Here is a 27,308-nt window from a genome sequence, read left to right as displayed (position 1 = left end):
GAAGTGATTTGAATTCAGTTTACACAAAATCTACACACAAACCTAGTGGCTCACATTGTAATTAAGAGACATAAAAGTCAAGTTGGCACAGACGTTGTCAATTCACAATAAAAGTATTACTTTCTGTGCAGCTTTTTCAGTACGTTGAAACAATTGTAAAATGGTATTGAATTATAATAAAGGAAATTCTAAGGTAAAGAGGGCTTTTGTTCGATGAACATTTTCAAGAAAGGCTGCATATATTAAGAGCTACGTTTTATAAGCTTTTATAAAAGGTTTTTATTGTTTCTTTTGCAATTTTTTCCAAATTTATCATGGGATCAAAAAGAGAGCAATATGAGATTGGTCTAGTGTAAGAGCATTGGACTCCTACCAAAGGCTGTAACATTGGTAGGATCAACTGATTTTCAAACCCGCTTTTCCTTGTTATGAAGTTAGCCTGTTCATGTTTGGGCTGTGAGATATTGCGCTATGCAGTAGAAGAAGCTTTCAAGACCAGTTTTGTAGCCTTGGCCAGTCATACAGCAGCATTAGCAGCCTTCATAGTAGTCTGCAATCCATGTCATACAAACTATTTGCTGAAGAAGTTAGCATGACATTAGAAAGTAGAAGTGGGGAGTATTTTTCCGAAAGACTTCACACATGAGCACATGCATGTAATATCACAATGCCAAGTACACCCATGACATATTGCTCCACTTTTTCAAAACATTGGTGGCATCAAGATCAAAGACATGTTTTCCCACACACAAGCATCTGACTTTCACACACTTCTACACAATTGTCACTCGAACAGTTTACTGAAATGCTACATCGATACAATAAAATCATCTTATTAGCCTTATGTGGCTCTGAATAAATGGAATTGCAAATTATGTCATGTTCTGGAATTTGCATGATTTTTCTTAACAAAAAAATTAAAATTCTTAGTCACAATTTGATATTTTTATGTACTATTATTATCAGCTACTTTTACTAGGATATAAAAGAACAGGTACCATCTATACTGGTTAATAAAAGAGAGCTGAATCCTATGTTAAAATGGTGAATTTTGATATTTTAGTTGCAGATTCAGCTCTCAGTTTAAGCACATTATATAACGTGCTGCTATGTATTGAAGAGATCCAACTTGCAGCATTGCATTTTACCACTATGAAGACTACTGCCCTTTCCTGCAAGATGTTCTGGGGAGACATTGAACTATCTAAGTTCACGTAAAATATTTGGCTCATAATTTGGATTTTTTAAAATTAGTAGATAGTAATTTTTAACCAAATCCTAAATGTTAATGGGATGTTTTTGATAAATTTCTCTCATTTTGTGATTAGACTGGCTTATATATCAAGGGAAGTCTTGCTTATTTGTAGTACTTTGTCACAGTCTAAAGATTCTAGGAACTTTACTGTCCTCTTAGTATTTTACAATTAACCCTTACCACACCAATGATGGTTGTAGCAGTTGCCAACAATTAGGACTGAGGTAGTTTTACTTCTCGGAGATGAACTTGGTTACATCTGGAATATACCCAAGTCAAATCTTTGGGTTTTGGGATTTGATTAGCCAAAGACCCAGTCTTTGGTGCTGGCTTGCCACAACATACATATACTTTTTGAAAGTGTCCTCACCTTCAAAATGAATGTTGGGTGCTGGAACAAAGGCGGAAACAGGTGAAGGGCTTTAAAGTTACTTGGTAAGATAAAAGTTGTTGAAATTAATAAATTAGGTTAAATGAGATGGAAAAAGTAAAATTAATAATAACATAAAATACATTTTATTTGTGTTTTTAAATGTTTATTTTTATAGGTTAACATTTTCACCTCAATCAACCTGCACTGGATATTAAATTACCTTATTACTGGAACATTAATGTTTATTTCAGCATGAGATAAAAACTTACAAAAGCAGCAAACCCAAGAAGATTCTCTGTTCCCGAGACCAGCTGGCAGTCTAAGGGTTAATACTTCACCAGATTTTGTCCATATTGAACCTTTAGAATTTTGTGTGGTAACTAAAGCAAGACTCTTTGTACCTCCGTATTGCTGAATCTATTAAATAGTTTTCTTTTATTTCCTGTCAAAAAATCAAAACAGAGCATAGTTAGAACCTCTCCTCCTGCAACACTGTGATTCCTATAAGCAGAATGCTGAATAACACACCTTTGTTGATAAATCTCCTCTTGTGAGGCTAACCATAACTTAAACCTACTCTCAAGTTTATTCCTCAAGAGTTATACAATTAGCTTCACTTGTAAAAATAAAGGCCGTATTGAACGGAGAGGCACCAAGTATTCTTTTTAGCCGATCGCAGAAAAGAGTAACAAATTACAACTGTGCAACAGATTTCAAAGTAAACAAAAGATTTTTAAAAAGTAAAGAATTTTATTGCATTTTTTTTGGGGTGGGGGAGTGCTGGTTTGCGACATTTTATTGAAATTCGTATTGTTGGAGCCCTCAGCAAAGAAGTCCCTGAGCTTGTAAATGTGAGATACTAAATTATAATACACTGCTGAAAATCCAGAAATCACAGAAGCACCCTAAGTAAATTAATTTATCTAAAACTATGCTGTTAATTCAGCTCCCTCACACTGTTTATCACAGTTCTTTATAGCTAATTTCCCCTAATAATGTTCTCAACATTCACTGTTTAAATAAAAATATTGAAAAAAAATCATGGAAATAAATATTGGAACTCCTTGCAATTCTTTCTAACTGTTTGGCAAGGGCGTGTGTACTATGATATTGTCTACAACTTGTGATGGGTATAAATGTCAAATTATTATGAATGAAGTGCATCTAAAACTTACAATAATGCATTCTTAATTTCAACAAAAGAATTGTCATATTCAGTGAGCCAAACTCTTGTGGATAGTTTTAGATTAAGCAACCTGTCCATAGTGATGTCCAATTGCATTGCAAGAAAGGGATGCAGTGGAGACCCATTAATGAAAAAACACAATGCTACAAGATGAGTCTTCCTACTACACATTAGCACATAGATTAGAACATTTATGAGAAGGAATAACTACGGAAAAGTACCATTTTTCAAATGTTATATTGCACTGATTTCACAAAGCGCAAGCAGTTTTTAGAGTCGATTGTTATTGCAAAATATGGCCAGGAGAAAGTATATTGTCAAGCTTATGTCTGCTAATATATTAATAGTTATAACACCTGTTGATGGTTTGCTGGCTTAATATATTGATGTTCACTTTACATGCATAAACGAAAGAGTTTAAAATCATATGTAGTTCAATGCTAATATATTTTTTCTATAACAGAGGCAGACATGGGATGTCCAGCTGGTTCAGTGCTGTTGCCCTTCCTGCAGGACTTGTAGCTACTTCTGTCAGACACAAATACATTATGACTGCTTTCTAGCAATTATCTGCATAAATCTTTTGTAGCCTATAAATGCTAACTCCTTGCTAAGATATAGGACTTACAGTTTGATGCTGTTGATTCGGCCTCTGCCAAAAGTTACATGCTCATATTTAGAAATGTGTAGCTTGCTTGATTGCAGTTGCACTGGCATTTGACTAGAATCGGTAATACCTGTTGCTCCTCCCTATGGTTTCTTCCTTTTTGAAGAATCTACTCCAGGCCTACATTTCAAAGCTTTACAAAGGAATGTTTACTAGGAAACCAGCGAATACAACAAGAAAAAAAGAGAGTAATATCGACAAAAAAGTACAAAAACATCCACAAGCTAATCTTGCACGAAATCAAAAATTTTCAACAAATTTGAAAACCACTGTCAAAAGAATAGCAAAATGCCAGTCCACCCGTAATTTATCTGTTGAAGAAGAGGAAGGAAAGACAGAATATTCACTTTCTCCCACATTGAGTTACAGGGTGGCTATAGCTAACGGGCTGCAAAAAAAAATAATTTCGTCTAATAATGACAACCTGTGTCCAGAGGCGTGGTCTGTTGATAGTGGCACCTCTGAATCATTGAACGAAGTAGGTGTTTCTCATAAAGTCAAAGAGCATAAGTCACACACTATGCCAGTGAGGAGAAATAGGAAAAGTGTCAGCAGCCTTGCTGCATCTGATGGAAGCTCAGACACAGATCGTACATTACTAAGGCTTGGTGCGTTGCGGAAACTTCGCAAATGGAAGAAAAGTCAAGAGTGCATTTCCTCAGAGACGGAAATGAGTGCCTGGAAAAAATCTCTTGGCTTTAGGAGCAAATCTCTGGATAGAACTGGACAACTGCAGCAGAAGAGTGGACTAGAACCTTCATTCAGTTCAACTGGCTGCATCAGTCAAACTCATGATGTCATGGAAATGATCTTTAAGGAACTTCAAGGAATAAGCCAAATAGAAACTGAACTGTGTGAACTACGCGGGCATGTAAACGCTCTGAAACAGTCTATTGATGAAATTTCCAGTAGTGTGGAAGTTGTACAAACTGAAATCGAACAATTGCGTTCTGGATTTGTACAGTCCAGAAGAGAAACCAGAGATATACATGACTATATTAGACAAATTAACTATCAAGGATGCAAAGTAAGTCTAAGATTTATTAATGTACCTGAAGAAATGCACGAGAATACTGAAAATATAATTTATGAAATTATAGAAGAGAAACTAGGGCTTACAGATGCACGAAAAACTGTTCAGATTGAACTCGTCCATAGACTAGGGCAACAAAGGGACTGTGCCTGTGCCAAGCCCCGTCCTATTCTTGTGTATTTTGACAGTCCACAAAACAGAGATTTAATTCTTAAAAAATGTTATAAATTGAAAGGTTCTGGCATTGGAATTTCTACAGAGATCTTTTATGACCTAAATGACAGAAAGGAATTTTCACTTCCACCAAAATCTCAGACATATGAAAGTATGAATATGAAATTAGCAACCACTGAAGAGGATCCCAGAGGGGATGAGTGGGCATCACCTGATTCTAGTGACAAAGAGCTGGAAGAAGACCTTAATAGCCGCAGTTTTGAAATTAGTTCAAAAGCAGTTTTTGAGAAAGTGTCTATCTCTTCAAAAGTAGGTGCAGAATCTCATGACAGAACTATTGTTTGTAGCTCATATTCAAACTCAACACAGTTGTGTACTGATGACAGCTTTCACTCATGTCCACTTGAAGACACCAAGAAATGGACAGAGCCTTATTACAATGAAGTGGCACCCTTGTGGCTGCAAAGTGATTACTCAACAACCAAGCTCAGCCGTTCAGAATCTGATTTTTCTAAACTCTGCCAGTCAATATCTTACTCTGAAGATTTTTCAGACAATCAGTATTTCACCAGAGCTGATGGTGCCTCTGTTGTGTCATCCTCAGAAAAAGATATTTGGCTAAGAGGTAAGGAAGAAGCAGCATCTACATGGGTTAATAATACAGATAATCAGTTGTATGACTACGAGGATCAACATTATATGGAACAAAACGAAGTAGAGAACACTGAAACTGCTGATAGTGGCATGAGCAATGGGATCATTTGTGTGTCCGGTGACAGAAGTCATTACAGTGATTCTCAGTTGTCCTTGCAAGGCGATCTTTCACCATGGAAAGAATGGCAACATTTAGAACAAGGCACAGACTCTGGTCTAGACACTTCACAGCATGTCTTTGCTTCCGAAGTAAATAGCCCATCTGAGCAAAATGTTCTAAATTACACAACAGATTTTGATGAATGTTACCAGGATGTTGGCCAAGAATATGAGGAAGAAACATATGAGACAACATTTGACAGTTCAGCATGTTCTGGTTTTGACAGGGAACCTCAAAATCAGTGGGAAAACACATATGACTCCTATCATGATTCTTATTCTAGTGATCATTATCAGTATCAAAATAGATCTTCACTAAGATGTCGTAGTCAGAGTGAGCTACCTAGCGATAGTGATTCGATGGAGGCGCCCGCCAAATCCTGGCATAGTCGCCTGAGTATTGATCTCTCGGATACTGGATTCAGCTTCCAAAAATTTGGATCAACTCTTCAGCGCGCTAAATCTGCCTTAGAGGTTGTTTGGAATAAAATGGACTCTAGAAGTACCCAAAGTCTGAGTGAGGATGAAGAAAGAAACAATTTAATGGGCCGCTTCAGGACCTTGTCTCAATCTACAGCAGATGAATCATGCACTACCCTTGATTCTGATGTGTACTATGAGCCTTACTATTACAGAGCTGAGGAAGATGAGACCAGTGAACAGATAGGAGAAAATGAAATGGATTATGTTGAGGTGATGGAGGAGGTGCTTGCAAAACTGGAAAATAAGACATTTCCTAAAGAAAGTGAAGAACAGGCATTATCACCTGATCCTTCAGAAGAATTTACTGTTCCAGTTTTAGATGAAGACAGTTATGAGGTTCCTTGTGATACCAACAGTGTTGATGAAGATATAGAGCCTATAGCTGAAATCTTAGAAGAAGCAGAACCCGATGAAAATCAGACTGTTCCAGAAGAACATTCAGAAGATCAGGAAAATCAGACGGTCCCAGAGGAATGTTCTGAAGTTCCACAAAAAGTTAGAATAAGACCCACCTTCAAACAAGCTGCTTGCAAAGTACACAGACAACAAGTAGCGGAAATGGAACAGAGGATACTTTCTGCAGGTATTAATGCTAAAACTATAGAAATAATGCGAGGGTAACATTTGCTAAACGGTACAAGGATACATAACTAAAGTCAGAAATGAATTATAACGTGCAACACTTTGGCAAGATTTAGATTTGAACTGAGTTCCAGAAATCAGGTACATTGATGTAGCGAGATATAAGGGGTGGGGAGAATAATTTGGGTTACTGTTGTGCACCTCCTGCTGGCAAGTTCAGCATGACATTGGGAGAGGCAAGAGAACAGGTTGCCACCTGCGCTTTTGGCGACAGTTGGTATGTAATGGGGAACACAGAGGAGAAATATAAGGAAAGATAGAGGGAGCTAACTGTAAAGAAAGAAAATAAATTTAACTTCAGTCTGTAAGTTGCACATTTGACAAATAGAATAGAAATGTACTCAAATAAATCTTTATTGCTATCCGAAATCCTGAATTTTATAGTTGTAGTGTGCTTTTTAATTCAAATATCGTGCAGAAATATCAGCTTCTGTTTATCCTGCAGGTTTTCTTTCCCTTTTATATTTGATTTACTTTGAAAGTATTTTTTGTCGCTTCATGCTATTAATTATGCGGAATAAATTGTCTTTCTAAAAGATGTAGGCGATAATTGTCACCTTGACTACCACTAACTCGGATATTGTCACTTGCATCTAAGACATTCTAAAATGTTCAATTACTATACAAGGATTAATAGTTCAGCTTTACTGAAAGTACTGCACTTAGGCAAGTAAAGAGTTTTACTGATTTATGCAGCAGTCACTCTGTTGTAATTAGGTTTCACATAATTAATGATTTGATGATTGTGGTAAATGTTGTGAGCTTTATATCTCATTGTATTTTTGTTTCTCTTCTGTGTATAAAATTATACTATACTTAACTGTTCAGAAATCCAGACACTTACTGCATTCGAGCTGATGCTACCGGTCATTTTCAGGAGTATAAAAAACAAAGATCTATTTTTAATGCAAGTATTTTAATCTGCTTCCATTCTGCGATAACATTTGTTTCTTGTTTCATCCTTTTGAAATATATAAAAGCAGCATTTTTTTTTTGAACACCTTTTGGGTATTGTCAGGTTTATATTTAACAAGAATGGTATTCTGTGAATTGATTGCTTTGTTCAGTTAGCTATTATTATCTTGGTCCTTTCATCAGAAACCTAATATTGTGCACTATTATTTACAATACCATCTAATTTTCCAGAATTTTCCATGAGCTTAAATGGGATATTAGTTAAAAGGAGGCTAAATAAAGTATGTTGTAGTACTAAAATAATTGATTTGTAAATTGATTTTGCACTTGCAGTACTAGGACCATTTACCACTGCTTAAAGTTTTAGAGTGATATACTTTTAATGACTAAAAGCTCAGAGAGATGGGCAGCTGATCATAGAATCATAGAATGGTTACGGCACAGAAGGAGGCCATTCAGCCCATTGAGCCTGCGCTGGCTCTTTGCAAGAGCAATCCAGCTAGTCCCACTCCCCCGCTCTTTCCCCGAGGCCCTGCACATTTTTCTTCTTCAGATACCTATCTAATTCCTTTTTGAAAGCCACAATTGACGCTGCTTCCACCACCCTTTTAAGGCAGTGCATTCCAGATCCTAACCACTCGCTGCGTAGAAAAGTTTTTCCTCATGTCACCTTTGGTCCTTTTACCAATCACCTTAGACCTGCGACCTCTAGTTCGCGACCCTTCCGCCAGTGGGAACAGTTTTTCTTCATTTACTTTGTCTAGACCCTTCATGAATTTGAACACCTCCATTAAATTTCCTCTCACCCTTCTCTGCTCCAAGGAGAACAATCCCAGCTTTTCCAGTCTATCCATGTAACTGAGGTCCCTCATCCCTGGAACCATTCTAGTAAATCTTTTCTGCACCCTCTCTAAAGCCTTCACATCCTTCCTAAAGTGCGGTGCCCAGAATTGGACACAATACTCCAATTGTGGCCGAACCAGTGTTTTATAAAGGTTCAACATAACATCTTCGCTTTTGTACTCTATGCCTCTATTTATAAAGCCCAGGGTCCCATATGCTTTCTTAACCGCTTTCTCAACCTGTCCTGCGACCTTCAATGACCTGTGTACATATACCCCCAAGTCTCTCTGTTCCTTCACCCCCTTTAGAGTTGTACCCTTTACTTTATACTGCCTCTCCTTGTTCTTCCTACCAAAATGTATCACCTCACACTTCTCAGCGTTAAATTTCATCTGCCACGTGGCCACCCATTCCTCCAGCCTGTCTATGTCCTCTTGAAGTCTATCACTATCCTCCTCACTGTTCACTACACTTCCAAGTTTTGTGTCATCTGATAGATTAGCATTTACCATAGAGTATAGTGAACACAGAAGTATACACTGCAAACCATATATTTTATACTGTTACCATTACTTTTACCCACTTAACCAAACATACTGCTGGAGAAGTCTACAGAATTTCTTTTACAAATATTTACATTTAATTGGAGATAAAGAGGACATATCCTGATAAATGTCTCCACGAGGGAAGTTGACCAGATAACTCACGAGTGGAATAGTTATTTTACAAACCAAAACATTTATGTCATGACTGCACAACATTGATATATTTTGTGTGTATATATATATGATGGTGAATCCCTTTATAACTCACCATTGCTGTCTGTCCTGTGTCATCACTCAGTGGCAGCAGAAGAAACAACAGCATCATAAGACTTTTTTTTAAATTTAAAGTTTCATGCAGTGCTCACTGGGCATCAGAGCATTACATGCAGTAATCTCAGGGTTTAGGTGGCTAAAAAACATTGAAGTTTATGATGTTGAAACCCTCAATTGAATTCCTGTCTTGTAATCCTGTCCCATCCCATCCATTATTCTCGACATAACATTTGTATCTCTAACTGAGAATCCTTGTTGGTTATGCGACCAAAATAATATCAATTGGACTTGTTATATTAATTGAACGAAGCTAAGCATATATTGAAACAACAATAAGCATGTCAAACACTATCAATTGTTTTTGTTTACTACCTTAAACTAAATAAGAAGGCATATTGATGCAATATTTTTCTTTGAATATAGAATACAGTTTAAAAAATGTTGCTTCTGGTTGTCTAAGGAGGTCCATTGGAAGGTCTAAAGTGACCAACCTTTACAAAATCCTCTGATTGGGTCAGTGGTGTGCTCTAGTAAAATGTCAAGTTGCTATGAATTTATTTCTATTTTCATGATTGATTAACTGTAGCTTATATAAAATCACATGTAGTGTTTCCTCTTCAAAAGTTTCTCACTCCTTTGCTATATTCCAGAGTCTTTTGTACGTACTTATTGATCTAAAAATCCTTCAGATTTGTAGTCAAAATTGCATCTCTGTTAGTTTAGAAACACGATTGGCCTTGTTACCGTTACATAGGAATAGGAGTAGGCCATTCAGCCCCTCGAGCCTGTTCTGCCATTTTCTTGGCTCACGACTGATCTGTACCTCAACTCTATTTCCCCGCCTTTGATCCATGTCCCTTGGTAGCCTTACCTAACAAAAACTTGAAAATTTCAAATGCCCCTGCATCCACAGTCTTTTGGGGGAGGGAATTCCAGAATTCTAATACCCTTTGTGTGAAAAAGTGCTTCATGATTTCACTCCTGCTTTAATTTTATGGTTGCACCCCCTAATGGTAAGAACCTGTTACATAATCTCTTGCCCTAATTCCTCTGAGCTATTTGGAGTTGGCAAGTTTCTGCACAGCCTCCTTATTCATACTGGCTAGGTGTGGTAATGAATACCACAGATATAATACAAAAATATATGGAGTAATGTTGGATAAGTAATGCTGTTTATATGGGATAGCTCACTAATAATGATGCTTTAAGGGAGTCCTTTCATGAGTGGAAAAATATCATAAGTCACAGTTCCCACTAGTCATTTATGATAGCACAAAACACTGGCAAGTCAATGTCAAATGCTACAATATTATTTTCATTGCATATATATTTTTCAGAATACACTCTGAAAGACACACCTTGTATTTATCAGATTCTTGGTTGGAGTAAATATCTTCTAATATCCATACAGGAAAAATCCTTTGTGCATTACATTCTTCCCACAGGCAAAGCCATAGTGAGTACATGATTTTGCCCATGAGAGGTAATACATGGAGGAATTTTCCCCCATAGAATAATAAGGCCAATAACTGTACTAGCAGTAATGTGAAAATATTTGCAGTTTTCCTTTCAAAACCCAAGCAGGTATTGAGCTGAGCTAAATAAAATAGACAGTACCTGCAAGTTAATAAAATCATCACAATGGATGTGCTATTTAAATACTTCATTACATGGTACAATAGACAAATGAGAATATCTCAAATGTGGAGCACAAAATACAATCTGAAAACATGTCAATTGCTAATTTGTACATTTAGTTGCATACACATTTAATCTAACAAGATCCCTCCCTGCATGTATTTGCTTCTGGTGGATGCAATGTCTAAATAATATTATATAATCTATATACTAATAGCAGTCTCCAAACCCAAAGATGGATGTACAAATACTAACAGCACAATATCTAGATTTACACTTATAGCTTCATACCTGTCAGATATAGTATTTTGGCATTAGTTACCATTTTCACTTTCAGGAACAAACGTTCAGTCTTGCAGTCTCCTCAATATATAAGGTATATAGCATAATGGGATAAGGTAGCAATGGCATCCGGAAATGCAAAGCAACTAAAAAGTTTACCTTTTTTCCTTTGAGTTCCGTGTATTGTCGTTGGTACTTCCTGTAACACTGAGGGAGTATCTCTTTGCCAACTCTTGAGCTAGCTATCACATCAGAGGATTGTGAGATGGGTAGATGGTGTCCTCCTGCATGTGAACAGTTGCAGATTGTCATTTGACCTGGAAAGTACAATTCCACTTCTGCACCGTTGCTACACACCAGGAGCATGTGCAGTGAGATTGCACACCTCCAGAACATGATTTTCCATCCATTAAGATTAATGTGACCGGAGTGCAGAAGCAGAAAGGTTATTTCTTTTTCCAAGTGCCTGCCTGGTAGTTTTTTTTTAACCAATTAACTCCTTCAACATCAAGGCAGACCAATTCTGAAACATGTTTTTCCAGTGCCCAAAAATTACCATTCTGGATAGAGTCAGGAGAATCAGGAGCAGTCTTTTCCTTTTCAGCAAATAAGATCCCCATTGGAGGTACTTCGGTAACTGGAGGGGTTAGTCCATAATAATCAGTGACTCCACGATCTTAGAGATGCAGCACATGCATCCATTGTAAAATCTTTTCAATGTGAAATACCTGCTTAATAGGTAAGTGAGGGTTCCTTGCTCTTCTTTGCATCTCCAGTGACCGTTATCTTTGAAGACATCAGGATTATAGAATCTGGAAGGAGTCCAGTGGATTCTGTGTACCATTTTTCACTTCTGTCACATCTTGTTTTTTATTCACTGGGCAAGAGAGACATTTTCTTCCCTTTGTCCTTTCAATTGTCTCCTAACAAATCCGCCCCAAGACTATTTCTCAGTATTTTTTAAATCCAGTTTGGATTTTAGTATGAATTACTAGGAACAGTGAACTACAATATGTTCTTGTTCTGAACAGTGCTTCAGGAATACCTATTTAGGACAGTTTTCATCTCTCAGTGCAATTGGAGAAATCAAAAAGATGCTTTGTTTGGAAGGCCAAATTTAGTGTACAATTGTTGCAGATTACAAAATGTCAATCCTAGCAAAAGTGTCATGTGGAAACATAAGTAGAACATTCAGCCCCTCGAGCATGTTCCGCCATTCAATTAGATCATGGCTGATCTGTATCTTAACTTGATATACCAGCCTTTGTTTTTTTTATTCGTTCATGGGATGTGGGTGTCGCTGGCAAGGCCAGCATTTATTGCCCATCCCTAATTGCCCTTGAGAAAGTGGTGGTGAGCTGCCTTCTTGAACAACTGAGTGACTTGCTAGGCCATTTCAGAGGGCAATTAAGAATCAACCACATTGCTGTGGGTCTGGAGACACATATAGGCCAGACTGGGTAAGGACGGCAGGTTTCCTTCCCTAAAGGACATTAGTGAACCAGATGGGTTTTTATGACAATCCAGTAGTTTCATGGCCACCATTACTGATACTAGTTTTTTTTTAATTCCAGATTTTATTTAATTAAAATTCCCCAGCTGCTGTAGCAGGATTTGAACTCATGACTCTGGATTACTAGTCCAGTAACATAACCACTATGCTACTGTACCACTATGTTCCATAACCCTTAATATCTTTGCCTGACAAATATCTATCAATCTCAGTTTTGAAATTTTCAATTGATCAAGCCTCAACAGCTTTTTGAGGGGGAGAGTTCCATATTTCCACTACCCTTTGTGTGAAAAAGTGCTTCCTAACATCACCCCTGAATGGTCTGGCTCTAATTTTAAGGTTATGCCCCCTTGTTCTGGACTCTGCCACCGGAGGAAATAGTTTCTCTCCAGCTACCCTATATAGTCCATTAATCATCTTTAACACCGCAATTAGATCACCCCTTAATCTTCTATACTCAAGGGAATACAAGCCTAGTCTATGCAACCTGACCTCATAATTTAACCCTTTCAGCCCTGGTATCATTCTGGTGAATCTGTGCTGCACCCCCTCCAAGGCCAATATATCTTTCCTGAGGTGCGGTGCCCAGAATTGAACGCAGTTCTCCAATAACGGTCTAACCAGAGTTTTATATGACTGTAACATAACTTCCACCCTTTTGTATTCCAGCTCCCTTGAGATAAAAGCCAACATTCCATTATCATTTTAAATTATTTTTTTGCACCTGTCCACTAGCTTTTAGTGATTTCTTTATTTGAACCCCTAAGCCTCTCTGTTCCTCCACAGTTCCTAGCTTCTTGCCATTTAGAAAATACTCTGATCTATGTTTCTTAGGTCGAACGTGAATGACCTCACATTTCCCCACATTAAGCTCCATCTGCTACAGTTTTGTCCACTCACTTAATCTATCAATACCTCTTTGCAACTTTCTGCTCCCATCTACACTGTGCCACCTAGCTTGGTATCAACAGCAAACTTAGATACACAGCTCTTATTTCTTCATCTAAGTCATTTATAAATATAGTGAACGGCTGAGGCCCCAGTCCCTAAGGGACGCCACTGGTCACATCCTGCCAATTTGAGTATATACCAATTATCCCTACTCTCTGTCTCCTACCTCCTAACCAATTCCCTACCTATGTCAATAGGTTGCCTCCAATTCCATGCCCTCTTGTTTTTGTTAACAGTTCTGTCTTTTACTCTCTCTTATGCTGCCACTTGTTAATAATAACTCATTTGGCCTGATATTGAGTGGAGGCAGAAAATTCTGGGTTCAAGCCCCACTAGAAGACTTGAGCACATCATCTAGGCTGCAGTTTAGGTGCAATGCTGAAGGAGTGCTGCATTGTCTTGAGATGAGATGTCAAAGATATTTTAGTATTCTGGTGGACATTAAAATCTCACAACACTATTTGAACAAGAACATGGAGTTCTCCTGGATGTCCTGGCCAACATTCCCTGCTTAATCAATGCCATTGAACAGATTGTGCAAAGCACTCTGAGACATTCCAACAAAAGCACTCTGTGAATGCGAGAATTATTATTAGACAACCTGAAAAGAATTTTAGATTCCAAGTTTAAAAAGGACTTGAGTGACCCTGCACTGTTTGTAATATGTTTAAATATAGAAAGAAAGATTTACATTTACTTTGATTTGCCTTAGGAGATGCCTCATCACATCTCTCCGAAAGACATCAAAGTGGTTCACATACAATTAACGGGACATTCATCTCTCATTGTGGTTTGTTGGATCTTGTTTGCAAAATGACAGCTGTTTTTTTGCCAGATAACAATCACTGTATTGCAAAGTAATTCATTGTCTCAGAAGTGACTTGAGATGCACAAAATAACAAAGGATTCTACCAGAGTTTCATAGAGTGCCATAAAAGATAAAGACCCAGGAGGCTTCTGTGGCCCACTTCAGGTCCAGTCCAGGGGAGGGAAAAAGCAAAAGTGAATATTCTTTCTTTTATTTGTTCTTGGGATATGGGCAATGGTGACAAGACTGCATTTATTGCCCAGCCCTAGTTGTCATTGTTTGTACAACTAAGTGCTTTCTTCATCAGAGGGCATTAAGATGCGACATGTAGTATGTGACTGGAGTCGTGTGTTGACCAGACCAGGTAGGGGATGACCGTTCACTGACGGGCATTAGTGAACCAGTTGGGTTTTTGGGACAATTCAAAAGTTTTCATGATCATTGTTCTGGTGCTAGCCCATAAATGACCAGACTTATTGAATTCACTTTCACTTGTTGCCATGGTGGGATTTGAATTCACGACCTCTACACTACCATACCTGTATCTAGGGAGTTTTTCATGATATAGTTCAATACCAGTGAGTCCCTGCCCCACCTCCTTCTTTGCAAGCATCAAAATGAAGAACTTATCTGTGGGCACTTTCCCCTCCTGTATAAAATGTGGACATGAGGTTATTAATTGTTAGACAATCAGTTCTTTCTTTCCTTCCGTCTGTCCATCCGTCTTGTCCTGTCTGTGTGCTATTTTCTCAAATCCTACAGTTAGTAGTATAAAACAGGTCTCGTACAAATAAACAGGCAGTAGCCTCCCTCATATATAATGCAAAAACAGAAAATGCTGGAAATACTCAGCAAGTCAGGCAGCATCAGAGTTAACGTTTCAGGTCGATGACCTTTTGATCTTAGCAGTTAAAGATTTACGGGTGCGTCTGTTGCCACCACTATAGTGGCAGTAGCACAGCGGGCTGTTAGTGAACGGCAGCGAGGGCAGTTGGTGACCTACAATGCGCATGCACAGCCCAACACGCTCCGGGCCCAAGTGCGCATACGTTAGTCCCTGGCACGAGTCACAGCGAAGATGTAACAGTTTTTAAGCAAGTACAGAGCCAGGCAAAGGGAGGGGAGGAAAGAACAAAAGGGAAAATCTGTGATCGGGTAGAGGGCAGGAGTGATTAAATAACAAAAGGGATGATGGTGCAAGGCAAATGGGAGTGGTAATGGGACAAGTAAAGAAACAAAAGATGGGTCTAGAGGAGCTGTAAATGGTAGCAGCAGAAACAATACCAGCACTTGCCAACTGGAAAAAATGGGAGCAGTGGTTATGATCTGAAGTTATTGAAATCAATGTTGAGTCCAAAAGGTTGTAAAGTGCCTAATTGAAAGATGAGATGCTGTTCCTATAGCTTCTGTTGAGCTTCATTGAAGCAGTGTAAGAGGCTGAGGACAGAGAGGTCAGAATGGAATTGGGACGGAGAATTAAAATGGAAATCGACCGGAAGGTCAGGGTCACGGTTGCGGACTGAATGGAGATGTTCAGTGAAGTGATCATCCAATCGGTATTTGGTCTCCCCAATGTAGAGGTGACCACAACGTGAGCAGCGAATACAGCAGCCTCCCTCAGCTCACTGTGTCCCAGTATCAGCCCTATGCTAGCAATGATAAAGACAGAAAGTTGAACTAATCTGATTTCTATGACTGCCTTGTTAAAAAATCCATGGCTCTATAATTCAAAGTTATAGCCTCGAGTTGTTTGGTATATGACTGCCCCTCCCAAAAGACAAACTGTAGTAAACGCATGAAATCCCACAAGGAGCTGTGCTATTAAAGTGTATATATAATTTGATTTGCTGGGTAAATTAATGTTTGTTATATTTCACATTTGGCATTTATATAGCATGATGTTTTCATTGGAACAATGCTAATTGTTCTGTATAATGTTGCTGTTTTCACAGAAATAGTTCACTTCAGTGTTAGTACCAGGACTACCTGGAAGAGGTAATCCTATACCATTAGCTCCATACATCAACGTACGCAGTTGGCCAATTGTATTTCTGTAAATTTCTCATGATAGAAAAGAGCTGTTTCCCATCCCTTGCAGCACTATTCTAGCTTTAAAAATGTCACCAGCAAACGAAGACTGGTGAGCAGAATTCCTTGCCAGTAATTAAGTGTGGATACAGGGAGCTCTGCATTCTCCAACTCAAGGAGTTCATGGAAGCAATATAACTGCAGCCCCCTGCTCTTAAAGCTCTTCAAAGTGCTTGCTTTGCCTTTTATTTAACCCATTCTGTTACAGGCCAAAAACGCTCACTTCCTCGGGTTCCCATACTCCCCAAAAATTTGAAACAAAATCCAGGGCTTCCTTAATAGGGATTTTGATGTTACCAAGATGCAGAGTCCATATTTATAATCTTTCATGAGCATTTTCTTGATGACATCGAAAAATATCAGGCCCAGATTAGCTCTGCTGAGAAGCGCAAGGATATGAAAAAAATAGTTCCTCTCCCTGTGGAGAGAGCTTTTTATATAAGCAGCCAGTCTTGCTTCGTTCTCAGGAAAAATAAATTCTAAGAATAAGTCAACATTCAGGGCTCAATTTTCTTCTAATCAATTTTGCTTCTCCAGTTCTAGTGATGGCTCAGTGCAAAGGTTTAGGGTCTCAAAAAGTCCAAACAGGAACTGAACTGGGCAACTAACTTTTCCCATGTTCAGTGATTTGTGATTCTCGTTGTTTTATTTGCCATACTTTTTAAGGTCTGTGCTATAGCTCGCAGTATGCTTCTTGTCCAAATGTAAAATGTACTCAACAAGTCGCCCATCATCCAGATGTTTTTGTTTTGTGGTTGATTATGTAAAATTCTGCCTGTTTGATCCATTGGAAGTTAGATCTCACTCTGTGATTTCCTCCCGCTCTTAAATCCATTTCTAGGATTATTTGCAAGGCCATTTGCAACGATGTGTCAGTTCAGTATTTGGTGGACAAAAAGAAAAAACCCAAATGCTGGCAATCTCCAGCAGGTCAGTCATCATCTGAAAGAGAGAGACAGGCAAATGTTGGGTGGGGGTGAGACCCTTCCTTAGGACTCGTTATTTTGCTAGATTTTTAGCTCCTTGCATTATCTAATGTCTGTTAAATGGTTGGTAGGGTTAAAGACACATTGGAAATCCAGGAGATTAGATTGAATTGTGGTTAATTATACCAGATCTGAAACATTAGTTGGCCATTTTAGTTGAGGACGCCGCCTGACTTTTGAGGCAAACCTTTGTAATTACCCCTTGTAACTTCAGGAGTGACAGGGCCCAAATCATACCCTGCAAAAAAAAATCCTGTGACTTACTGATAGTGCTAGTAAATTTAGTTCTGTAACAAGTATGGTACATACTACTTAACCAGATCTGTGTTTTAATGACCCACAACTAGAGGAGAGGGGCAACTATGAGAAGATAAAATGGCAATTCACATTCTGTAAAATGAATAATCAATATCTCTAAGCCTAATAAGTAATATTCCTCTCCTAATATAATGTAATTGCAGCTCACAGTGGGGTCTCCCCTACATTGAGGAGACCAAATACAGATCAGATGACTGCTTTGCTGAACACCTTCATTTTGTTTGCAAGCGTGACCCTAAATTCCCTGTGGCTCACCACTTTATCTCCCCCTCCCATTTCCATACTGACCTTTTTGTCTTTGGCCTCTTACACTATTCCAGCAAAGCTCTGTGTAAGCTCCAGGCATGGTATCTTCTCTTTCTCCTGGGTGCTCTGCAGCCATTTGGCCTGAACTGACTTTAGTAACTTCAGACTTTAGTTGTGTCGTCCATCTTTCTTATAGCAGGAGGTGCTGGTTATATGGAGTGGGACTGTTGGTGTCCAAGGGGATGGGACTGTTGGTGTCCAAGGGGAGGAGAGGTGGGTTGACAGTTGGGATGGAGACAGTGGGGGTGATTTTAAACCCCAAGAACAGGTGGGTTGGGGGCGGCTGGGAGTTGAAAATAGTTGTTTTTTTGGATCGCAACCGCAAAATTTTCAGACTTTGCATTCCCAGTGGGAAGCCTGTACTTTTCCGCGCTGACGTTAAACCCGGAAATAAAGCCGGGTTGCGGTCGCGACCCAAAAAGCAACTATTTTCAACTCTCACCCGCCCCCAACCCACCCGTTCTTGGGGTTTAAAATCACCCCCATTATGTCAGAACTGGAGGTGGTGGGTGGGTCTGTGCCCGTGGTGTCCGCTTGTTTGTTTTCTTTTTGGAACTGGTAGATCCACTGCGCGTTGCCAACATTTTCTATTTTAATTTTAGACCTGACCTGCAGGCTTTCTGTGCTTACAATTTCTCCTATTTTCTCACCTTTTCCACGGGTGTGCCTTTCACTGCCTTCGCTATACCCTCGTTCTTTGTTTCTTTTATTTTCTGTAAAGCTTCTTTCCATCGCCTGACTGATCTCTAAAATCATTCAACGATCACTTCACCAATATTCTCTGCTTTCTGTATTTTTTTTTCCCCCTTTGCTGCCCTCCTCCTCCTATTTTCTGATGCTGTTAAGATGCTTGTACACCTTTCATATTTCAGTTCTGAAGAAGGGCCCCGGCCCAAAACATTGCGGCATAAATTCAACATTGTTGCGCCCACTTAACAGGCACAAAACTGACACAACGTTGAAGAATTTAGCAGAGCAACAGCCCGCGCCCGATTAGCATAAGCATTGGAACCACCACCAAATTCACCAGGGCATTTTTTAGCCACCTGAAATGAGCGCAGGTTTTATTTCAGTGTAGCACTCTGCAAGCTCCAACTAGTTTCTCAGGCTCGACAGCAGCCTAATCAGCACCATTAATACTGCTAGCTGTGCTCGGCTCTTCCCTTTTGTCTTCTCCCAAACCCCCGCTGGACTTACCTGTGGTCTGGCGCGACATTTGAGTTGACCAGAATTCGAAGGGTGTCCCGACGCAGATCGACAAATTTACTCCAATCAGGCCTGAGGATGAATTTCGGGTGGTCCTCAAGCCTCTGTCATCTCTTTTGGGCCTCATTGACTTCTCCGCTCTCACCACAGATGCTGACTGACTTTCTGTGTTTTTCCAACTTTTAATGTTTTTATTTCAAAATAAGTAACATCCTTGTTTGTTTTATGTAATTATTCTCGCCAGCATTACAAAAATTTGTGCCATACTCTGTAGCCTTTCAACACAGAAGAATAACTTTTGCCTTGGATAAGCATATAATTTAACTAAATCAATTCCTGTCAGACTAATGTCTTTCTTTTGGCTATTAAAGATGCATTTACATGTTTTATGTGCCGTAGTTATTTGTACTACACAGCAAAGAACTTAGAGCTGCCTCAGAACCATCAATAGATTTAAACAAATTCCAGGCATGTGGCCTTTTGCCAAATGAACATTTTATTACTCTAGATAAGATTTTTTCCACAAAAAATACAAGCCAAATGAAGCGAGAAAACCCTTTTATCAGTACATCTGCAGGTCCAATTGGAAGGATTTCAGTAGCTATCTCTCTCTAGCATCCACATCAGATATTGTACTGTCCGTGACCAAATTTGGTGTGCTGGAGTGGTCACATATCGAAGGGTTGCAGCACTGCTTCAAGAGCAGTGGCAGGACAGTACCATAGGCGTGAAGAAGTTGAACTTGAGCCCTTCTTGGTCAAGAAGACTGCATTAGTTCAATGAGATGGGAGTGCCACTTTTGATGCAGCAGCAGTGAGTTTTAGCAGCATCTCTCCTAATCTTTCCTCTGTGTGGTCCACACGGGAGTTCCTTAACAGCTCGGATATTGTCTCACAGTCCTTGATGATCTTTAGATTATAAATGCTAATGGGGGACTAAGATTCCGCAGGTTTTGTGTAGATAATGGACCATTCTGCATACCCATTACGCCCAAATCAATGCCATTTTTCTTTGAATACTTCTTCCGATACTGCTTCCCCCTCCGTAATATCATCCATCTCCACCCCCCCTTTCAGACCATCTGCTGCTGAAACCCTCATCCATGCTTTTGTTACCTCCAGACTTAACAGCTCTAGTGCTCTCCTGACCGGCTTCCCACCTTCCACGCTCCATAAACTTCAGCTCATCCAAAACTCTGTTGCCCATATCCTAAATCGCAACAAGTCCCATTCACCCATCACCCCCGTGCTTGCCGACCTGCATTGGCTCCCGATCCAGTAACGCCTTGAATTTAAAATTCTCATCTTTGTTTTCAAATCCCTCCATGGCCTCACCCCACTCTATCTCTGTAACTTCCTCCAGTCTTACAACCCTTCGAGAACTCTGCGTTTCTCCAAGTCTGGCCTCTTGTATCTCCTGTGCCTCCTCAATTTCCATCGCTGCACCATTGGCGGCCGTGCCCACAGCTTCCTTCCCTAAGCCTCTCCGCCCCTCTACCTTTCTCTCCTCCTTTAAGACGCTCCTTAAAACCTACCTCTTTGACTAAGCTTTTGGTCACCTGTCCATCGCTCCACCATTGGTGGGCGTGGTGTAAATGCATCTTCAGCTGCCTAGGCCCTAAGCTCTGGAATTCCCTCCCTAAACATCTCCGCCTTTCTATCTCTCTCTCCTCCTTTAAGACGATCCTTAAAACCTACCTCTTTGATCAAGCTTTTGATCACCTGTCCTAATATCTCTATGTGGCTTGTGTCAAACTTTGTTTGATAACACTCCTGTGAAGCACCGTGGGACATTTTACTACGTTAATGCAAGTTGTTGTTGTTGTTGTGTTGAAGAAGTACTGTGTTTTTGTTTTACTTCAGATCAGATAGTCATATCTTCCTCCTTGTATTGTCTTCGTACCATTCCAAATTTTCATATGCATTTACCAACATTCATATGCCACTCTGTTCAATTTAGGTGGATTTGCATTCTAATTTTTTTAGTCATAATTTCTGCCACAGTGACAATCCACTTATTCCTCTTGCACTGTTGAAGCAACTCACATTTGCTTTAAAGAATCTTGAAAGGATAAATAAAATTTCTGTTATGTTAGGCCTGACTTTTTTTTCACATATCGATGCTATTTCTAGTGCAAACACAACCGATTTCTGCTGAAAAGCTTAAGAGTGAGGTTTCCCTCCAGTTCTAGTTGCCATTATTAACTGGGTGGGAATCATAGAAAAATGAAATATTGAATGCACTAACTTATGCAGGAGTACAGCTCCACAAGTATCAGCAGCCTTCTGGTAACTCGCCCAACTGGCCATTGTGCATGTGCGAGTTTTAGAAAGCTATTCCATCATGGAGGGCACCTTGGCAAAGCTTGATCCTGTTCTCACCTAGCATGACACAAACACACACACCTAGCATGACACAAACACACACACCTAGCATGACACAAACACACACACCTAGCATGACACAAACACACACACCTAGCATGACACAAACACACACACCTAGCATGACACAAACACACACACCTAGCATGACACAAACACACACACCTAGCATGACACAAACACACACACCTAGCATGACACAAACACACACACCTAGCAGTGACACAAACACACACACCTAGCATGACACAAACACACACACCTAGCAGTGACACAAACACACACACCTAGCATGACACAAACACACACACCTAGCAGTGACACAAACACACACACCTAGCATGACACAAACACACACACCTAGAGCAGTGACACAAACACACACACCTAGCATGACACAAACACACACACCTAGCATGACACAAACACACACACCTAGCATGACACAAACACACACACCTAGCATGACACAAACAAACACACCTAGCAGTGACACAAACGCACACACCTAGCATGACACAAACACACACATCTAGCAGTGACACAAACAAACACACCTAGCAGTGACACAAACACACACACAGACACTCCAGCAATGACCACTGGATAGCAATCAAGACCTGGAACCCTGGCTGATTTCCCCCTCCCTAGTCCTTAGTAGAAGCAGAAGCATCATTGTCTGCAACACTGCGATTAGCAAATAGGACGCTAACATACTGGAACGTAGGAATACCTACTTCCTTTTTGTAATAGTCCAATCAGCATTTGCACTGCTGTGCAGAGATACAATCTGTTCAACTTGTTAAACTGGTTAATTTTCATATAATGAGGTATTAGATTTGAACCCCTAAAGCTGCTGTGCTGGTTGCTTGTGAACCTTGAACAGTATAATTATATTGGGGTAGCTCATTTGTTGTATATGTATAATATGGTATATCAAAGGTGCTAAACTTTACTTAATGTTGATAATATTTTAAGAGAAGCAATTGATTTTTGGGAGAGAACTCTAATAAGGATGTTTCCAGAACTGTTCAATTTTCTATGTTCTTATGTAATGACTGTAAGAAAAGCGAGGAAAATAGGACTGACTGGCACTGTATGTAAGAACAATCTGGGGCCGACTTTAATCTCCTGCACCCGATGACAACGGAGTGGGCGAGGAGTTAAAATGGCGGTAAAGAACTTGCCACTCCGTTCTTGCTCCGCCGCCATTTTAACTCCCTGGTTTTGGGAAGCAACTGAAGCGCTCAGCGCACGCAGGCATCGGCCTTGTTACTCTGTAAAAGTTGGAGCCCCATGACACAATTAGGACCCAACGGGATTTTAACTCACGATTGTGCAAGTCACGCACAGTGTCCCGGACTTGTCAGTCAATACTGGCGGCAAGCAGGAGTGAGGGCAGAAGAAGCCCAGCAAGGTAAGTATTCTTAGCTTTTTTTTTTAAGGTTTCCTTGTGAGCCAGGAGGAGCAGGCTCCCCTGCATCATGCTTCCAGCCCCCGTCCCGACCGCGATCCTCTGTGGCCGCCCCTTCGACCACTTAGCTTAGTGCCAGGAACCTTGCCTCTGGTTCCTGACGGTGGCCTGTCACATGAAATCCCACTCATGCCTGCTGGTCAGGTAGTGGGTTCAGGCAGGCGTTTGACCTCGAGCACGGAAATGAGGCCCAGGAGTTGAAATCTCCCTTGGCCTCACATGGTGCGGCCATGGCCGCTCGTCATTCGCCATCATTAACCTTGGCTGAATTTGAATTTAGGTCACGGAGCTGAAAAGTAATGCCGAATGCAGGTGACTGCCCAATCCCTGGCCTTAACGTTTAAAACTTCTGTGGAACACATATCAATCAAATACCTCCAGTAAATCCAAGTAAGTTATATCCACTGGATAACTTTTATAGTTCAGAATCGTTTGACCATTTTTCCAGGGAAAAGATTTGAAAAGAAAAATTACTTTAAATGTTGGGCCATAATTTGCTGTAACACGGCCGCTGCCGTTAGTTACAATTCCCCTTGCCCATTTAGGTTTTTTCATTTTTTGCGTGGCAAGTTGCTGAAAGTGTGAGCTGATAATTGGAGCAGTGAGGGAAACAGGGCCTCTGGGACCTGAGTGAACAGCGAAGCAACTAGGTATCTCCTTGATCAATCAGATTGAAGGATTGTGAAATTAACAGTGCAAGGACTGAGAAGGGAGTGTAAATTAAAGTGGGTGAATTCAATGTCAAATATAGAGAGGGAGAGAAAGATTGGATTAAGAGAGAGAAAAAAGAAGACAGACTTTTTAAAAATCTCCAACAATTAAAATCTGAAGGAATGAGACTCCACACTTGTAATAGTTAATTTTCTGTGCCATAGAGGTTGATTGGCAGTAATTAACACTTAACACATCGTTAAAAGAATCTCTGACAGCTAAAAAGCTCCCTTTGTCTGAATCCAGGCTTAATTAAATATGCACGGACCTTAAATGGCTCCAAGTCAGGCCTCCTTGCTTAACTTCAGACCAGCCCTAACTTTCTGTGGCAGGTTTAGTTCGTATCTACTGCACAAATGCAGCAACTTCATGCGTGCAATGCATTTGAATGGTGAGGCAGGCAGCGAGATGCCGTTTTCGCGAAGCTAATGACAGAGCGGTGCAACTCGGACAGCAACTTTTGGACATTCGAGTTGAACCATGCATCCATCCCTCACCTGAAGTTGCTGTACCAATTGCGCGTAAATAATGGCGATCGGCATTAGCCTCACAGTTATTTTGACTGCAAAATCTGGGCCGTTGTGTTTTAAAAGCAGTGTTTTAAAAGTATTCCTGCAAGTAACAAAACGCAGTCTGAGACAGGGGGCAGTTAAGTGCTGATGAGCTAGCTTTGATGTAGTTTCTCTATAAACTGCAAATAATAAACAATTCAGTAGCTTGTCTCTGCATTTGATGAACACCTCATACCCATTGCGATGGAAGGTTTTTCATCTTTTTGTGATTGTGAACAGTCAGGAATAAAGTAGAGTTATAGACACCTAAAAGGCAGTTGTATCGATTGAACTGAACCCGATTATAACTATTGCTCTTTACGTTAACGTTACTGTGGAATAAAGCAGTTTAACAGTTCAAACCAAGCCTCGCCTCATCTAATATTAACTCGGTCAGCTGTCAGAGAGATTGAAGAAATACACGTGTAAAAGGTACGAGTATCCAGTTCAGGTCACAAGGGAGTTCCATTGTTACATCCATAGGCTACGCTATCATTAAAGTAGATATAGGGCAGTATGAATCAACTCCCATAAAAGTAAAATGCTCAGACTGCTTATGGGAACGCATGACAACACTGAATCTGAGAAGATATCCACCGCACACCCAAATTCGTAGCACAATAACACTCAGTAACTTATTTGTCGTCCACAATTACGTTAGATTTATGAACTTGGCAACTCAATTCCCTTGCCTCCCCAGACTTTTATCACTCATGGAATGCCTCCCCCTTGGCCATCTTTCACCAGGCACCCACCCTCCATATTCCATAGAGTCTCCTCCATCTCAACCCTCTGCTATTTCTAAGCTTATCTTGTCCATAAAGATGGACATGCTCCCATGACCCCTATTGTTTCCAGCTCCTGACTGTTGCTGTTGCCCTGACACCTCCCCCTCTGCCACTGAAACCCTAACCCACACCGTTGCCAACTCAAGACTGGACATCTCCAATTCTTTCCTCATCAGCCTCCTCATTTTCACCTTCCATTAACTAAGTGTACAGAACAGCCCGTGTTCTCATCCACGCCAAGGCCTGCCCATATCCACACCACCCCAACCTTATGCCCCATAGAATCTACCTTTGAGGATTCTCATCCTCACCATTACATACCTCCTAGGCTTTGCATGTCCTCCAACTGCATTTCCCTGCATGCATTCTCTGCTCCACCAATGCCAGTCTACTTCTCACTCATTACTGTCTTTGCTCCACCACCAAGCAATCTCTGCCATCTAGAAGGACAAGGGCAGCAGGCACATGGGAACACCACCACCTGCACGTTTCCCTCCAAGTTACACAACATCCTGACTTGGAATTATATCGCTGTTCCTTCATCATCACTGGGTCAAAATCCTGGAACTCCCTGCCTAACGGCACTGTGGGAGAACCTTCACCACACGGACTGCAGCAGTTCAAGAAGGATGCTCACCACCACCTTCTCAATGGCAATTAGGGATGGGCAATAAATGCTGGCCTTTCCAGCGACGCCCACATCCCATGAATAAATAAAACAAATAGCCAAGTATAGACATTTCATACACAGTTTATTGGGAAAAAAATATTATTTTAGCTAGAGAGGGTCGATTCTGCCAGCTTACATCCAACAAACTAAAATATCCAGGGAAGGAAAAAAATGTTTCATTGTGGCTGGGAGTGTTGGTAGCTCATTCATCTGTCAATACACTACAGTTGTAATGATATTTCCTTAGTGTCAGGCTAGAAGTTAGATAGAGCACCTCAAGTAATGATTGAACTCTAGTGGCAACAAACACAAACTGTCATAGTATTTATTAGTCTGAGTATATAAGTACTGCAAACTGGCTCCTAGCCACACAGAGAGAATGTTGACAGCGGTGTTGTGAAGCGGAAATTAAGACCCTACAGGGTAGAAAAGAAGCTGAAGAGCATGCTGTAAATAAAAGCAAAGTTATACTTGTGGCCAGAGAATTCCAGCAGGAGAAGAATTCAGAAATTCCCTCTTCAATTGTAGCCTTCATACCAAACTAATGAGCAGGCACAGATAAGCTGGTAAGGAAAGAAATAACAGCTGTTGAGGGTGGATTTGGCAGCAGAAGGAAGGCTGCCGACATTAGTGATGATAAGGACAACAAAATAGTAGTTGGCAACTGCTGGCAACCATGTTAAGGGGCAAAGCTAGATGGAAAGTTTAAAAATAATTCGGGAAATAGGAGAGGCTGCAGGAAATCAAAGTGAGTAATCTTGGGGGAAATGTCAACAACCAGACAACTGGGAATCAGAAACAGTTAAAGCAATATATGAAGCAAAGTACAAAGAGCGATACAATATTTAGCAGTCCATCACAACTGATTAGTTGCCCTGTGGGAAAACTTCTGATGGTCCGAATAGTCCCCCCTCACCCATCACTTAAAAACAGATTATTTAGTCATTCATTCATTTGCTGTTGTGTGACCTTTATTGCGCACAAATTGGCTGCCACATTTGCCTACATAACAACAGTGACTACATTTCAAACACTAACTTAGTTGTAAAGCACTTTGGGACATCCTGAGGAGTAATAAAGCACTGTTATAAATGCAAGAATTAGAAAATGGTAGCTATATTTAATGAAAGAAGAATGTGGACAAATTCTAGATCCATTTTCTTTTGGCTTTGATTCTTGTAACATATGTAGGGGTCAGTAGACCATGTGTTAAGAAGGATCTTTAGGTATTAAATATCTACAGGGCACCTGGACCAGATGGCATATATCACTGAGTCTGTATGGAAATGAACGAGGAAATAGGTGAGACTTTGGTTAATATTTTTCTCAGCTCCACAAATAGAGGATCTGTACAGAGAATCAGTGGGATCACAAATGTTATCCCAATATTGAAACATATGCCATTTAGCCTAACATCCATTGAACATGCATG

General features: G+C 40.1%; 1 protein-coding gene across 6 annotated transcripts in view; it reads left to right on the top strand.

Moving 5' to 3' along the window:
* The window catches only part of LOC137301857 (protein unc-13 homolog C-like), a 514,180-nt gene that overhangs the window by 197,225 nt on the left and 289,647 nt on the right, over window positions 1-27,308 (top strand). The window contains exon 1 of one of the 6 annotated variants that reach the window (XM_067971542.1): window positions 3,564-6,567. The exons of 4 other annotated variants lie outside the window; for them this stretch is intronic. In XM_067971542.1, the coding sequence (XP_067827643.1) occupies window positions 3,567-6,567 (3,001 nt within the window). In that variant the 5' untranslated portion in view covers window positions 3,564-3,566. Of the gene's footprint in view, window positions 1-3,563; window positions 6,568-27,308 lie in introns of those variants that run through there. One more of the 6 variants, XM_067971541.1, reaches the window with a different exon arrangement.

This window comes from Heptranchias perlo, chromosome 34 (genome assembly GCF_035084215.1).
Source record: "Heptranchias perlo isolate sHepPer1 chromosome 34, sHepPer1.hap1, whole genome shotgun sequence".
NCBI classification, from domain to species: domain Eukaryota; kingdom Metazoa; phylum Chordata; class Chondrichthyes; order Hexanchiformes; family Hexanchidae; genus Heptranchias; species Heptranchias perlo.
The sequence above is the reverse complement of the archived record's forward strand: the minus strand, read 5'-3'. Positions and strand labels throughout refer to the sequence as shown.